The sequence below is a fragment of the Hippocampus comes genome, unplaced genomic scaffold (assembly GCF_001891065.2).
Source record: "Hippocampus comes isolate QL1 unplaced genomic scaffold, H_comes_QL1_v1.1 scaffold409, whole genome shotgun sequence".
NCBI lineage: Eukaryota > Metazoa > Chordata > Actinopteri > Syngnathiformes > Syngnathidae > Hippocampus > Hippocampus comes.
In genome coordinates this window covers 693079-709006 of record NW_017804828.1, presented here as the reverse complement: position 1 = coordinate 709006, position 15928 = coordinate 693079, and the positions used below count along the sequence as shown (strand labels likewise).

General features: G+C 41.8%; 2 protein-coding genes and 1 non-coding gene across 3 annotated transcripts; 1 reads left to right on the top strand and 2 right to left on the bottom strand.

Annotated features, from left to right (window-relative positions):
• The first annotated feature begins 3703 nt into the window (after window positions 1-3703).
• irx7 (iroquois homeobox 7) lies at window positions 3704-6868 on the top strand. Its single transcript, XM_019866107.1, has 2 exons — window positions 3704-4008; window positions 5796-6868. The coding sequence occupies exons 1-2, from the start codon at window positions 3814-3816 to the stop codon at window positions 6504-6506; spliced, it is 906 nt and encodes a 301-aa protein (XP_019721666.1). The 5' UTR covers window positions 3704-3813; the 3' UTR covers window positions 6507-6868.
• Window positions 6869-7244: 376 nt separating this feature from the next.
• On the bottom strand, window positions 7245-13640 carry cd40 (CD40 molecule, TNF receptor superfamily member 5). Its single transcript, XM_019866095.1, has 9 exons — window positions 13496-13640; window positions 12506-12587; window positions 12105-12227; window positions 11878-12024; window positions 11705-11798; window positions 11015-11073; window positions 9804-9896; window positions 8437-8462; window positions 7245-8161 (listed from the first exon to the last, which is right to left on the bottom strand). Exons 1-9 carry the CDS (start codon window positions 13544-13546, stop codon window positions 7907-7909), a joined length of 930 nt encoding a protein of 309 aa, XP_019721654.1. The 5' UTR covers window positions 13547-13640; the 3' UTR covers window positions 7245-7906.
• trnam-cau (transfer RNA methionine (anticodon CAU)) lies at window positions 8801-8873 on the bottom strand. Its single transcript has one exon. It is a non-coding gene; the product is annotated as a tRNA-Met (tRNA).
• Window positions 13641-15928: the final 2288 nt, after the last annotated feature.

Genomic DNA, 15928 nt, shown 5'->3' with positions numbered 1-15928 from the left:
AATTTGGAGTGTTCAATCAGCCTGCCATGCATGTTTTTGGAATGTGGGAGGAAACCGGAATACCCGGAGAAAACCCACACAAGGGGAGAACATGCAAACTCCACACAGGGAAGCCGGAGCAGGGATTGAACCCAAGGCCTCTGCACTGTGAGGTCAATGAACTAACCACCAGACCACGGGGCCGCCCTATTTTGTCTACTATTTCGTCTAATTTTACGGTAGCTCATTTAATTTTCAAGTGACACGCAAGAAGCCACAGCGACGTCGTGCGCACGCTCTAACTATTTTGTGCACACAATGCGCACGAAGTAGTAATTCCTGCCCACAAAGTAATTCCCCGTGCTGACATAATAGTGATAGCGTGTGCACAAAGTAGTTTTTTTATCAGTAGTAATTTTATCAATACCACAAGGGATATTAAGTGATGGATATTAACACTTTCTGTGTGTTATCTCCGGGGGAAGTCTTCCCAGAGACAACCCCCTTTTAAATCCTTTGAGCTATCTTGTATGTTATCACATCAAGCAGGGAGAACAATCAAGATTCCATTTGGTCACATCCCTCCCCCTGCCCCTCCACTACCGTCGACCCCCCCGCCCTGTAAACGAGCGACATCCTAACAGCAAACAACGCTGCTCTGACCCGTCGGAGCAGCGCCGACACCTGCATTGTGGCCCCAAAGAGGAAGGGGATGAAAAGAAGAGTCAGAGCACGGGACAAAGACGCCCGCCTGGAGCTTGTTTGTCTTGAGATGTTTTTTCTCCCGATGCCATAAGCCTCCCTCTCTTCTTCGTCTGCTTCGCTTTTGCACTCCACTTGGCTATTGTTGTCTCTGTACAAATTTGCTGGAGGGTTTTGGGGGCCGTCCTCAAATAAATCCCCCGTTTCTTCCACCGAAGCCACTTTTTTTTTTCCCACCTCAGGATCGTACCGACAGCATCGTGTCTTTTACTTGCTCCCGTAACATGTTGCGCTGATGAAGCTCGATTTGCAATGCAGGTCCATGTTTCCAATTCCAAATGTCTTTTTACACTTATGTACATGCACAATATGTGCATGTACGTACATTTAAGTGACAGATTTCCAATCTGGCTGTGTTTACATTCGGTGGGAGTTACACTGAAAGTTCCCACTTCAATTTTTTCTTTTCTTTGTAAATTTTTTATTTTTTTATTTTAACATTCTATGTTTATGTCCATTTCAAATGACGCATATCATTCACATAGTGGATCAACCAACCTGCAGTCCAGATGCCCAAGTTGCACTCACAAGCATCACCATCCCAAAGTGACAACAGGGAAGTAAACAAACCATAAATAATGCAAATATTAAACATCCAACACTGTTCAGTTGGCCTCCCGCCTCGGATTTAAATGAGGGTCATCTCTGCATCACTTTACTGGCCGCCATTTGCAATTGAAATTAGGGAATAAAAATCCAATTTAAAGTGTACCGAAAAATTTAAAAGGTTCAAGGTACATGTACATAAAAATTTGATATAATAATCCTGGTCTGTAAGTGTACCACCGGAATGAATTGCTTCAGTTGATTTCTCTACAAAGTGCTGCGTGTGTTGTTATAAAATGGCATTTGAGATGTGATGGGTTCCTGCGTAGCAAGGACTTTGCGACTTAAAATGTGGCCCTGGGCCCTCCTTCTCTCCTGCGCCAAATAAAACCACATTGGATGTAGTTGGAGTCATATTTCCTCATTGGTTTAAGGTGCTCGCTGATGCTAGTGGAGGCTTCATCGATGCTACCAAAGTAGCCCCACAGTTTGCGCCAGCACTCGAGTCCGGTTCCTCTTTCCTTTTCATGCCTAAATCGAGCTCCTGATTCCCACTTGACTTTGCAGACTCAGGCCATCGAGCTCTTGGCTGTTTATTTTCATTTATTTTGAAAAATGTTCATGTATTTCATTGGTTTACAGGGATAAAGAAAAAAAATTGGAGATTATTTTGCATACCACTGTTTTGTGTCTAAATTCAAACGGAACCAGCACAGTGGAGGCGCCACTGAAAGCCAAGTACAAAAAAGAGCAAAAGTATTGGGACATTTCTCCAATGTTATGGAATTTGCTTTGTAAAATTGTCTTGCGACAGTGTTCTCACAAGTTGAACGCGTGTAATTGTCCAACCTGACTTGACAAGAGGATGGTTTAAGTTTTAAGAAATCTTCGTGCTTCAATAATTGATTAATGTCCCATGTTAAAAATGAATGTTTGCTTCCATCCAACCTTTGCTGACATCTTGGTTGAATTGATCTCCCCTCGGGGAAACGCGAGTATTTATGAAACAGAATACCAAATAATGTAAAGATAGTTGATCCACCTCCTTGTCTGAACTTTTAATTTATTTCATAGAAATTTTATTTTGGTTTAATGTATCTGTTACAGCTTTCATGTCATGTGTTACATTATTATTTGACATGATAAAGCAATTGCTTTTGTTCAAATCCAGTTTTTTTTTTTTTTTTTTTTTTTTTTTTAATTTTAACAAAAATATCAATTGTATGTTAGTAAAAAAGTCAGGATAAAGTCTGGGTAAATATTTTGAGTCATATATTAAGTCAGACAATGAAATCAAATCACTCCGTCACTTCACACTGCAGCAAGCTGTCGACATGAGACATGTCAATGGTTTGTGCGCGTGTGTGTGTGTGTGTGTGTGTATGTGCGTGTATGTGTGTGTATGTGTGTGTGTGTGTGTGTGTGTGTGTGTGTGGGGGGGGGTTCTTTTACAGAAGTGCAAACTTGCTCCCGCCAAACACACACACACGCGCACACACACGCACACACACACACACACACACACACACACACACAGACTCATTAGCATCTGTTATCTGCCAATTATCATATACATAGTCAACACCTGTTTCCCCTAACCTGCTTTCATTAAGACAACAATAGCCGACCTGCAACATACCAAAAGAAACACTTTGTTTTCCCCACAAATACTGTAGTAGGAATAATTTGAATATAACACGTCTGTGCAGCAAAGTCATACACTTCAATTTTGTCACGTCATGCCAAAAGTGCTGTGATGCACAACTGGTTCGTGCAGCGTTGTGACTACATTTGGGAACCCTCACCCACCATCTTTTTTTTTTTTTTTTCGCGAGACGTGTCAAAAGTCGTTAAAAAAGCAGTGTGATACAAAAAGAACAACAACCACATCTGAGTATTGATTTAAATCTCTGACATTTATATTAATACAAATGTGTTTGATGTGACAGTACGGAAAATACTTCCAGATTAACAGGTTAGATCGATAGATAGATAGATAGATAGATAGATAGATAGATAGATAGATAGATAGATAGATAGATAGATAGATAGATAGAAAGATAGCTAGATAGATAGATAGATAGTCTTTCTGAGAGCCTTAGAAATAACAGCAAAATATTGAGCTAACCACAAACCAAAGTAGTGCTCTCATTTAAAAAAAAAATATAGTCACTAAACTTCTGGTCTCCGTTTTTGTTGTCCAGTACATAGATGCACACAGACGACAACGATAAAGTATCAAATCAAATCCAATAAAATGTTGACCTTTTTAATGCTTCTAGAAACAAAGGTTGAATGTGCGCGTCCAAACACTAAAAGGACCAGCAGAGCTTTGATGGGATTTAGTGAAAGCTTGACCTGTCAGTCAACACCAGTTGTGCCCCACCACTACTGACCCCCCCGCGCGAAGCCCCACCACCTCCTCCTCGTCCCTCCTGGGCAGCTGGCTGGATATAAGCCCACGCACGTCCCCTCAGCAGCCCCACAACGCTTGTTCTCATCACCACTCAGCACGCAGGGAAAAAAATGCCCGCCTCGCCGCCCGACTTTGGCGCTTTCTTTGCGGACCGCAGCATGGGGCTGATGGCCGTGGGACACCCCGGCTCGGGCCCTGCCTATCTGGGGGCCCAGCAGCTCCCCGTCACCTATTCAGGACTACACGGATACAACTTGATCCCCTTGGCGGTCCACCATCATCACCACAGACACGTCACGCACATGGTGAGTATTTACCTTCTCATTTATATTTCTGGCAATGTTATACTTTTCCTCCTGTAAATTCTCCAAAGAAAATGTCAACTTTTACTTTGCTTTTATTCCTTACTTTAGTGGGAAAGAAAATCCTCATGACGTCATCCAACTAAAATCTTTTTCCGATTAAGACTATAAGTATATTTAATGTCTGAAAATTACTTTTGATACTGAGCACATGTGATACTTTTACTCAGTTATGACTTTCAGGTCAGATCAAAGTTGTGTTTGTCAAAACGGCCGCTTTGCCATGGCATTTATGGTAGTTTTGCTTGAACTACGGTAGGAATTGTATGGAGCAAATACACAGAATGTGAAAACCAATCGCATGGGTTGAGACTCCTCAATATGATGCAACACAGCCAATAGAATGCAAGACGGTTCATTGTTCCAAATGCCACATAAGTGGTTTAAAAAATTTCAATTCCTATGGCGGCGTAAACCAAGTTTGCACGCAAGTCGCAACATGCAATTATTTACTTTGTTATTTTCATAATTACATCTGTAGCCTAAATATTTGTATGTAAAAAAGTTTTGCTTATAAATATGAAGCAAATTAACCGAAAAGCTGTGAATCAGGAAGCACATTTTGGGATTTCTAACCCCCCCACTCCCCCCATAACCTCAAACAATGCCAAGAAAACAAAACCGGGGTGCAACTCCAAGTTTTAAAAGTATTAATAATAAATAGTAGTGTAAAAACTTTAGCAAACAAGACTAAGTTACGGAAATATCGGAATTCCAATCAGTTATCTTGAGATTTCATTGAGCACAATGAAGTGGCACCGCATTGGAAAGCACTCTGAATATACTTTTCCAAAAAGTGGACTCACAAAGTTATGGAATCCAGTTGTACAAATGCAGAAAGAACATTCTGCAGAAGATTCACAAATGAAAATACCTGCTTTGCCAAAAGCAAACAGCTTGAAAAAAAAATGTCCATTTCATCAGCAAAAGCAAATGTGTTCCACTTCATGATGAGATTTTCCCACCGTTTCAATCCAGTGTTGAATATTTTGTTGCAGCTAGTCTATATGTTGTATGTAAAGGTACAGAGATTATTCCAGCAGTATTCATTGTTGAGTTTTACACTGAACGTGAGGGACATATCTTGACGTTTCTGCATGGTCCAATTACAATGTAAACAATTAGTTGAAGCACAGATAGGTATCTTCTAAAAGCTCTGTTAGCATGTGGACAAACGTTTAAAATGCAGAGAAATATAAATGCTCAAGTGGACGTGATCTTATAATGATGATTATAGTAATGAGAGGATCTTGCGCAAAATGCCCAAATCAATGTTAAACAATAGACGTCGTGTTCGTTTTCAGACAGGCGTTCTTGAGACCTTTTGTGCGTCCTGTTCTGAAAAAACTGTGAAAAAATCGTACGAGTTCCTTCCTATTGCCTGGTGCTTGACCAATAATGATATGGATAATCGTTTTTTTTTTTTTTTAATCATTATTCTACGTCTATGTCCATATACCGTCAGCCCCCTCCATTTGCATCTGATAGGCTGCCTCAAATCGGAAAAAATTGAGACTACTGTATTTCTCCCTCAAGGGTTTACTATTGCGTCCCGAAAAAACTAAAGACTACTTTTGATATGATACGATATGAAGCTCCTCAGCTCACTTCAACATATTCCGGTTCCTTGGCATCAAGATGCTACAAGATGGCGACAAAGCACTACTTTTATCACGATTGCAATGCAATATGTGTTGGCCTACATGTCACGAACTGCGTTTCATTACCAGGGCAACGCCTTTGACCTGAAGACCGCCGCCTCCCCTTACCATCATGCGTTGCTGGCCCGTGGGGGCCCCTTCTTCCCGCCCTACCGACCCGGCCCGACGGAGGAGCCCGGGCGAGGCGGGGCCAAGGTGGCCACCCGTGAGAGCACGGGGGCGCTGAAGGCGTGGCTGGGCGAGCACCTGAAGAACCCGTACCCCACCAAGGGCGAGAAGGTCATGCTGGCCATCATCACCAAGATGAGCCTGACGCAGGTCTCCACCTGGTTCGCCAACGCGCGGCGCCGCCTCAAGAAGGAGAACCGCGTCAGCTGGGCCTCCTCCAGGTCCAAGTCGGACGAAGAAGATGAGGAGCAGGAGAGTGAGGATGAAGAGGAGGAGGAGGAGGGGCCTCTGAGGAGGTGCGACGCAGACGCCCGGGACGAGACGGCGCGGCCGGTCGTCGAGAGTTTGCCGGAGAACGTGGCGGACGCGGGGGTGGCATCGCAGGACGGGGCTGAGGGTGTGCGCCTGCAGGTCCATCACACACCCTCACCTCAGGAGAGCAAAGACACTCCAAAGCCCAAAATATGGTCGCTGGCCGAGACCGCCACATCGGAGTCAGTGAAGAAACCAGCAGAGCGCACGTACCAGTCTGCCGAGAGGATTTGGGCCGAGTGGGCGTCCAGAGGCGCACGTCTGCTGCCCACCTATTACACTGCCCACGAAATCCACTAACGACCCCTCACACCCTTCAATATTCGTAGACAATGTCTACTATTGATGCACTTTAGCCTCTCAGACGACAGGGATTGGAGCTCATCCCTGGAAATCTGTTTACAGACCAAAGATGTTTTTAATGTAAATAAATGTAGATGTATTTTTCCAACAAACCTGTAAATTATGTTTCCTGTTGTCTGCTGATGGAGGAATATTTTTACTTAAATAAAACCCGATTTAGGAGAAATTTCAGACCTGTTTTCTTTTTATTCCGCTCTTGTATCAAAATCTTGTATCCATCTACACATTGTAATGAGATTTGAATTAATAACCGTCAAATTTACTTTTCAACTTGGAGGGCTGGCAGTGAATGAGTGAAGAATCCTGCCAGTCCAACATTAGCGAGCTCCAACTTCACAAAGGGACAAATAATTAATAAGTCACACGCCATGTGTCTCATTACTTTTGTCCATTAGGCTTGTGAAGTCATTTCTTGTGACTGGAGATTCAATTCCAATTTTCTCTTGAAATATGCGTCTCTAATCACATTTAACGTTTTGGATAAAAAACACACCATTGCAGCAGTGGAGTGAGTTGCTTTGCTCAATGGCACATCAGCTGGAAATGCATGCGTAGGCTTGTGAATAACCCCAGTGCTTCAACTGCTTAATTTCAGCAAGACAAGAAACAGGATGTGTGACATGTGCTATTAATCTATTAAGATTAAAATACTTATACTCATCAAAATACTTCAAACATTAGTTAGCACCTCACAGGCATGTTATTTAGACACCCGTGAAGGGTTTTTAATTGCGAAAGATGGCATCATGTAATGCTAAAGGACAAGCTACAATGTCATTTGTACATATAAGACAACATACATAAGAGATACATATAACATTTAGAGTGCTAAGCCAAGGCTAACGAACAAGAAACAAAGTAGCATAAACACTTAACTGTCACACAAGTGTGAATATAAATTAGCTCGTCTTTTTGTATCAACATGTAAATCTTAACTTTTCACACAAAGATCCTGCAAAATTGGCAACTACGTTTCACTCGCCTTTGCCTTTAACACAGTCATGAAAACGGCATCGTGTGGCAAATGTTGCACAATCCTGCTGACGGATAATTAGATCAGGCTGCAAGAAGTGAGTGTTAAAATATGAGTCTTCACATATCAGCGTTAAACTTCACACCCTTGATTTCGGCTCTCGCCACTTGTCGTCCCACCTCCGCTAGGGGGCTGATACCTATTCGGAAGCAGGGACTGAATTGATACAACGGACAGGTCTGTCACACAACAGCAACACCATCATGTGACAAAAATAAAATTAAATTAAAGCAGTCATGAAGTGGACGTGGGTGGTTGTCAAGTACCACGTGCAGAAACTATTAAGCACTGTATGGCACAGAGCTCAGCATGACATTTCGCTGGTCCCGGTCATGCTTTGCGATTCCTGACGGGAGAGTACTTCTGCTTTTCCGTTCTCCTGCGTCACGTAGTTGCCTTTATCGCTTAAAAGGGCCACCTGACTGGGACGGTCCTCGTTCTCCTCTGGCTCCCCCGTGCCGCTGCTGTCTGCTAGCGACACCTGCACTCCAGGCGACATGGGCTCTTCGTGGACACCGTCAAAGGCAATTAACGCCTCTTTCGGGGGGTCTTCGTCATCCTGCACACACACAAAGACAAAGTTTTGGTTGGAAACTAGCCTCACCTAGGGTGAATAAATGTAGGCAAACCGTAAGGAAAGAGTGCTTTTAAAAGGGCAGCTAGCTTGAAGTGCACTGAGTGATATTTACCAGGATAAGCGTCTTACTTTAGCTTAGCTTAGCATGGAACCGTACGTCAAGAAGAAAGATGCCTGCCATGGTTGTCCTTTGTTGCTAAATGTTAACAATCATGTACAGAGACAGGTAATGAAAACACACAACACACACTATTTACCTTTCCTTTGATATCTTCTCGTCTACCTAACACAGACATGAGAAAGGGAGAACTGGTCAGAATATGATCGAGCAAATTGGGTAGTGCCCCCCCTCCCCCTAACCCCTCCCTAAAAATAGGGGGTTCCAGCAACTATATTAGATGTCCCATTGTGATGATGCAATCTAGTGGATAAGGTGTCTCATGTCAGATCACAGAATTGAGGGTTAAAGTGCCTTGATGGTTTTGTTTATTTAATTCAGTGTACAAAAATTTGTACAAAAACTTTTGATTAAAAAAAAAAACGGGGGAATTTTTTTAATCTGGGAATGTGCTCCCTGCTAATTCTCACTATTAAACTTTAGAGCGGACTATGAAAAACCTCTGCCCTGTGTGAGGATTGAACTCACGACCTTCAGATTATGAGACTGACGCGCTACCTGCTGCGCTAACAAGGCGATATTTGACCTACTGAGTCCTGTTACCTCAATGGTTTGTACAAATGGTATCATGGGATTGAGTGACAGTTCTCATTTTTGTAACGTAAATATGCAGAGAAAGGGAATCTAAAATCACACAATGTTTTTGAATCAAGACGATTGTCAAAAAGTTTTCATCACAGCCGCATATTCATCCCCATAGCCCCCATCAGTGGTGCGTATCAGAACAAATCAGTGGGTTGGGAACATGATGGCTTCTCGGGGTTTTGTAAACTCACAAATGCCGTGAGAATTCCCTTGCGGGCCAGGTTATTAAGAAATGGCAAGTCAGCGTACTTTCAGCTCCATGTTGAACATAGCATGCCATCTAGAATCCTCAGTAAACAACTTGCTCATGAATCATCTTGAAGACTCATTTTCCCCATTCATTCATTCATTCATCTTCCGAACCGCTTGATCCTCACTAGGGTCGCGGGGGGTGCTGGAGCCCATCCCAGCTGTCTTCGGGCAGTAGGCGGGGGACACCCTGAATCGGTTGCCAGCCAATCGCAGGGCACACAGAGACGAACAACCATCCACGCTCACATTCACACCTAGGGACAATACAGAGTGTTCAATCAGCCTACCATGCATGTTTTTGGAATGTGGGAGGAAACCGGAGCACCCGGAGAAAACCCACGCAGGCCCGGGGAGAACATGCAAACTCCACACAGGGAGGCCGGAGCTGGAATTGAACTCGGTACCTCTGCACTGTGAAGTCGACGTGCTAACCACTGGACTACCGGGCCGCCCGTTTTCCCCATCATGACCCGAAATGTCAAGTCTTTAGTGCAAAAAAAAAAAAAAACGTTTTCTGTCATGTAGATGTGTTGGTGTATATTCCATACAAACAATCTTAAACTGAGGAGGTCTGGAAAAAAATTATTTAACAATGAAGGAAATACGTACGTCTTGAGCTCCAAATCTTGACTGCAGCTGCCAGCAGGATACCCATCCCAAGTATAAAAACACAGGCAATGATGACGTGCATCCGCTGGTTCTCTGCAACACAGTAACAACACCTGTTTACACAGTAAAACTGGAGTAATTAACCTGGAGAAGGTATATGCAACAAGGTAGAATCGGAGCGTGTAAAAAAAAAAATGTAATTCATTCATTGAAAAATCAACACGTCTTTTAGAACAGTGATTCTCAGTGTGGTATTTGTCCAATGATGGCATATTGGCTCCCTCTAGTGGTACACCAGAGGAACAACAGTCTTAAATGCCAAAATAAAAATAAATCCATTTCAAACACGAAGTATAGTCAAATATATTCGAACAAATGAACAAGTGATGGTGAGAAAATGAAGATAGATACTAATTCATTTGAGACTTACAGAAAGTCCGTATGTGCATTCAAGCCATGAGCATGAGCCCCACATGAGTAGCACACATACACACACACACACACACACACACACACACACACACACACACATATATATCTGTTCTAAAAATAGCACACGGGTGATGGGACATCATATTCCAGGAATAGTATTGCATATATTTGTCTTTTTCGCAATCATTGTGATAAATCATTCAATGTGTTCACATGGATGAATATCATTCATTATTATTAAGAACATATTGCAGTAGAGGAAGCAGCCCATATATAATTCACTTGTATTTAACTTTTAGATATGATGTATGAAATATTTATTTATAAACGTGCATTTTGGTTTCATTTTTTTAATCCAACTTTTATGTGCAAGACTCACTATTCGTGTCTTTCTTTTTTTGAGGTTCTTATATTTAATGTGCAGTCAGACCGCACAGGAAATCAAATAGCTGCAGCAGTTTTAATGTGAAAACTGTACATCATGTTACAAAGATTTACAACAATATATACGTTTCTGGTATAAAACCTCAACCTCATTTACTACGCTACCGTATTTTAATTTTGGCCATGATAGTACTTGTAGAGCACAATATACATATTTTTTAAGTTGGTACTTGTTTGAGAATCCATGATTTAGCCAATAGATATGTCAGATTGATGTCTATAAAGTTCAATATTGCGTAAACTGTATATTAGTATCGGTTTGACGATCCACAGAATAAACCACAGAAAGGTGACAAGCCTCATCACATCACATTCGGCGCGGGCGTAGAACTTACCACACACGACATCAGATTGAGCTGAGCCGCTTTGCCTGACAACGTAACCGCTCTTGCACCTGCGGAGGATGGTAGTGTGTTAAATGAGATCTGGGTAGTTTTGATTTTACCAGACTACAATAAAACATAAAACAGTAACTCAAATCTAAGGTGGCTCTTTGCATTTTTCCACACCCCCTTGGAACAGTATGACCACAATAATCATTGGAGCTTCAGCTCTCTGCATACTTGAATAATTGTCCTCGATCAATATTCCACACCACCAGACACTTTAAAGCACTCAAGGACTTTCTGTGTAATTGCACACCTAAAGTGGTACTACGATTACTGCTACTGGTCACTTAAAAAAATGGTGCAACGATTATCTGCACCAACTGCACAACCATCATCGTATTGCAGCACTGATCACTTTATCTCTGCTTGATGACTCTGCACATTGTCGAATGGCAGTCATTGGGTGGTATTGCTGCACAATGGTACCCTGACATGACGGAAAGTCTTTTGATACTTATATGTCACGTCTTTGTTTATCGTAGTTGCTTGTTATTGCAATACTAGTGTAGCCTGTACTACCGAAGACAAATTCCTTGTGTGTTCGACATACTTTACAGTCAAGATGATTTGATGCAAGACATATTTTTCAACTCTGAATGGCTACAAGTGTTCTATTAAACTTGCAATTGCACTGACTTGGTCCATGTCAAACAGTCGCTGTGCCACGAGGTCTGGTTGGAGAATGACCCTTCAGGACATTTGTGACACACCGTGTCATGGGTCTGATTCCCTGCAACAAAAAAGGGAAATCTAGCATCGAATGACAAGAAGAACATAGTATGTACAGTGCAAAATTAAAGATGCCACACCTTTAATAATTGCCCCCCATCCAGGCTCACAAGGCCTGTGCGGTACACAGGTGAGGCACACATCACTGGAGCAATGGAATCCAAGTTTACACATGCAGATGCTTTCTTCGGTTTTGCTCGTCTGCTCTGCAAACTGAAAGTTTTTATCTGAAAAAAAAAAAGAACACCACAGTTTAGCACCACTGACAAAATCAGGCTGTGATGGATGCGCGGTGAAGATGTCTCACTCGGGTCGCAGTATGGCTGACGTTTACACTTTGTCTCCGTCGTGTATGTGTCCTGATATTCATCCTGGTCGCATTGGAGGCAGTGAGGCGCCTTGCACGTGCCCAACTGAGACATGCTAGTACCTGAAATCGTGTTTATGTTGTTAAAAGGCAGACTTAGTCATGTGAAAGATAACTTCAAGGTTTGAGATATGTGCATCTTCACTTTATTGCTGTCGAATGAACATTGTTTGAGCCAGAAGACTGTTAGCTTAGCTTGTTAGCATTGCTCATTGGTCACTTGTCGGTTTTCCATTTAAGGGGCAAGCATTTGAAAAAAATAAATCACGTTACTTTATTTTTTTATGTGCTTGTATGTGTGTATACATTTTAACATAAAACGGTGGCTAATAGTGATTTACCTGGAGGACACATTTGGCAGCACTGTCCACTGAGTTCATACTGAGTTAGCGGGTCACACGGAGGCTGAGCTGAAATAATCACCTGGAAAACAAAACGCAAGACTTCATAGTCACTTCCTTTAAGAATGAACGGGTCAGTTATATAGAATTATAGGTTGCAAATAAACATGGACTTCATAATTACTACTGTAATGGCGTACAGTAAACTGGTTTAAAATAAGCAGAACAAGAAGGCGCACTCTGTTAGTCATTAGATTGTTTATTTTTCTGCCCAACAAATGGTTTTATCCGACAAGTATCAGAGGAAGTATAAGCAATTTTAACAGTTATTCAGCAGTTTTATTTTTCTTTTTTGTTTGCTTTAATATTAATTAGGATACAAAGTGATGCAGAGGTGTAATGAGAACAATTTTACAGACAAATTATACTATTTATTTATAGTCGCAGTGGAGAGTTGAGGGCCACGCGAAATATTTTCTTCTTCCTAGTGGGGTTTAACAGAAAATAATTGAAGCACAGGTCTCACTTCCCTCCGTCCCCTTTCATCCTGCTCCTAACTGCTCGCGAGATGGCGAAAAAAAAAACGTTTACTTCAAATTAGCTGCTAAAATGGGGACATGAATGCAGTTTATGATGACATTCACTACGTCGACATGTCAAAGGCAGCTCGGTAACCACAGTAATTGCTGTTCTGCGTTGACTTTATTTTTTAAATATTAGAAGGGAGTTACGAACATGAAACATATTTTTTGCAATTATAATTGTATGACTGCATTGGCTTTGGTAAACTATGCATTCGGACTTACGAAACAAACCCGTGTTCAGTGGTCAGCGTACGAACTGAACTGTACACCACTGTCGGTGTGAAAACGAAAGTGAAAGTTAGTTGGTTAGCATTTATTTATCGATTGATTTATTTTCGCGTTGATCCACACATTTTAAAAGACGTAATTTGGTGCACAGCGTTAAGGAGCACTGCGCTGTACTTACCGCAGCTGCCCACAGCACCGTCATCATTGTTGAAACCATCCATGTCGCCATGGTCAAAGTGGAGAGCTCCCGAGTGGAAAACGTCTTTCTCTCTGCTGCTCGTGGATCGCTCAAACTCGGTCGGCTGCTCCTTTAAAGTGGGAGGTGACCAGATGGAAGCGGGTGGAGTTTCAGGGACTTTCCTCAGTTCTCCAATTCACCAACGTCCATTTCCAGGAAGACATTCAACAGCCTCATTTTGAACTCAACTCGACCATGAAAACATGAATTCATTCATTTATTAAACAACAGCTTATTAATAACAACTAGAGAATTCAATTTCTGTAGGAACTGCACGTGAATGCTAAAAATCTGAAACAACACTGGATGTTATGGAATATGTCTCAAATAGGCTGAACAGTTTGAAGTTAGTATTGTTTGAATCAGTAAACAGTTATAATTTCAAAAAGCAAAGTGGAGAGTCTCAGTTGGAATGACTAGAGGCAAGAGCCTTTCAAATATCCACACTCTTTCATTTATTTCTCACTTGTTTGTTCTCTTTGCATTATTTTAATGTGACTTCTTCCTTGACAATCCTGACGAGTAAAAACAATAATACAGTAGTACATGTCTGCTTGCAGCCGTGATGGCCAAGAACGGCATGGAAATACACCAGCCATTCTGGAAAATTGACATATTTTCCTGAAATTCCTATTCTCAATGGCCACCCATACATTTAGACTTAAATTCTCTATTGCAGTCTGACTTTTGTGCCTTTTGTCAAAGATAAACAAAACTGCCTTTCTTTAAAATGATCTGACATCGACTTAATATTCATTTTATGAATCAAAAGTACTTGTCTTATCACTTACTTGGTATCAGGATTGGTGAACATTCAAGAGTTGAAAACTGGTACCGACAATGGTCTGGAAAGAAAATTGTATGGAACATCTCTTGTATTTTGTAACGATTGGCCCGTTCACTTGTGTTCGTCTGCATTGCTTGATGTGTGACAAGTCAAAGACAAAAAAAAAAAAAAAAGTATGCAAATCGTAAAATATGAATTTTTAAACAGAGCTTAGAACTGTAGAAAGAGTGGAAATCCCAGAGTGATTGTGGAAGTCCTTAGAAGGGGGGTTGCACAGCTGAAGGTTCTGGTCTCCGAAAGAGCATCAACACCCTGCATGGAGAAAGAAGAAGTGCAGACTGTACAGGCTGGGACAAAGCGTTGCAGATGAACTACACAGTTGCCAGAGGGAGCATCTGGATTTGAACCAGTTGACCTGTTGATCTGCAGTCAAATGCTCTACCACTGAGAAATACACCCCCACGACAAAGTTCCACACAGTCTCAACTCAACTCAACTCAACTGTATTTATAGAGCACTTTCAAACAGCCATCGCTGCATACAAAGTGCTGTAAATGGAGCAACTAACATATATATAACAACAAAGCTATAAATCAGTAACAAAGATGGTAGAAGGCACCAAACAGTAAAACTAAGATCAGATCTGAGTCATGCTGAGTCAAATGGCAATGAATACACGTGAGTTTTGAGGCGGGTTTTAAAGATGGGCAGCGAGGGGGCTTGCCGAATGTTCAGTGAGAGGTCATTCCAGAGAGAGGGACCAGCAATGGAAAAGGCTCTATCCCCTCTGAGCTTCCGTCTAGTTCTTGGTACTTCTAATAATGTCTGGTCCGCGGACCTGAGGCGCCGGGCAGGTGTGTAAGGGGCGGATGAGCTCAGAGAGGTAAGGTGGCGCGAGGTCATTTAAAGATTTGAAAACAAATAATACGATCTTGAAAAGAACTCTAAAATGTATAGGGAGCCAGTGAAGGAATGCCAGAGTAGGAGTTGTGAACCACATTTACAATCAGCCTACCAGTACAGTATACAGTAGCACGCCGCAAAAGCGGAAGTCGTAGCACTGTTGTTCTTGAGCACACATGTACAGCACACACCAAAACTACAAGGGAATCCCCCTGCAGAATTCTCACCCAGGGATTTCCCTCAAAAGTGATTTGAGTTTCTGTGGTGCGCCCAGAGGTGTGAAAAAAAAAATTCTCATCTGATTTCATCTGATGAATGCCTAACATGTGCATGCATGTAATTTATCGTTAGGGGTAAATACCCAAATAGGAAGGTACTGAAAAGTTTAATCAAGCAACACACACACACAAAAAAAGGATGTAATAATATGTACAATACACAAGATATGTTATGAAAACATAAACCTGTGTGTCTCCAAATCACTTTCCCTCAAAGCAGCATATGTTTTGCTTTTTTTCTTTGTTGTTTTTTTTTCAGAATCTTATTCCAAAAGAAGGAGCAGTTTAAGCAAGCGGAATCACGTTCACCGTTGTATAACTGCAGTCTGATCACCTTAAAAAGTTTGGTCGATTGCTTCAAGTTGTATCACGAAGAATATTTTTCTTTGAATTTCCTTCCTTCGG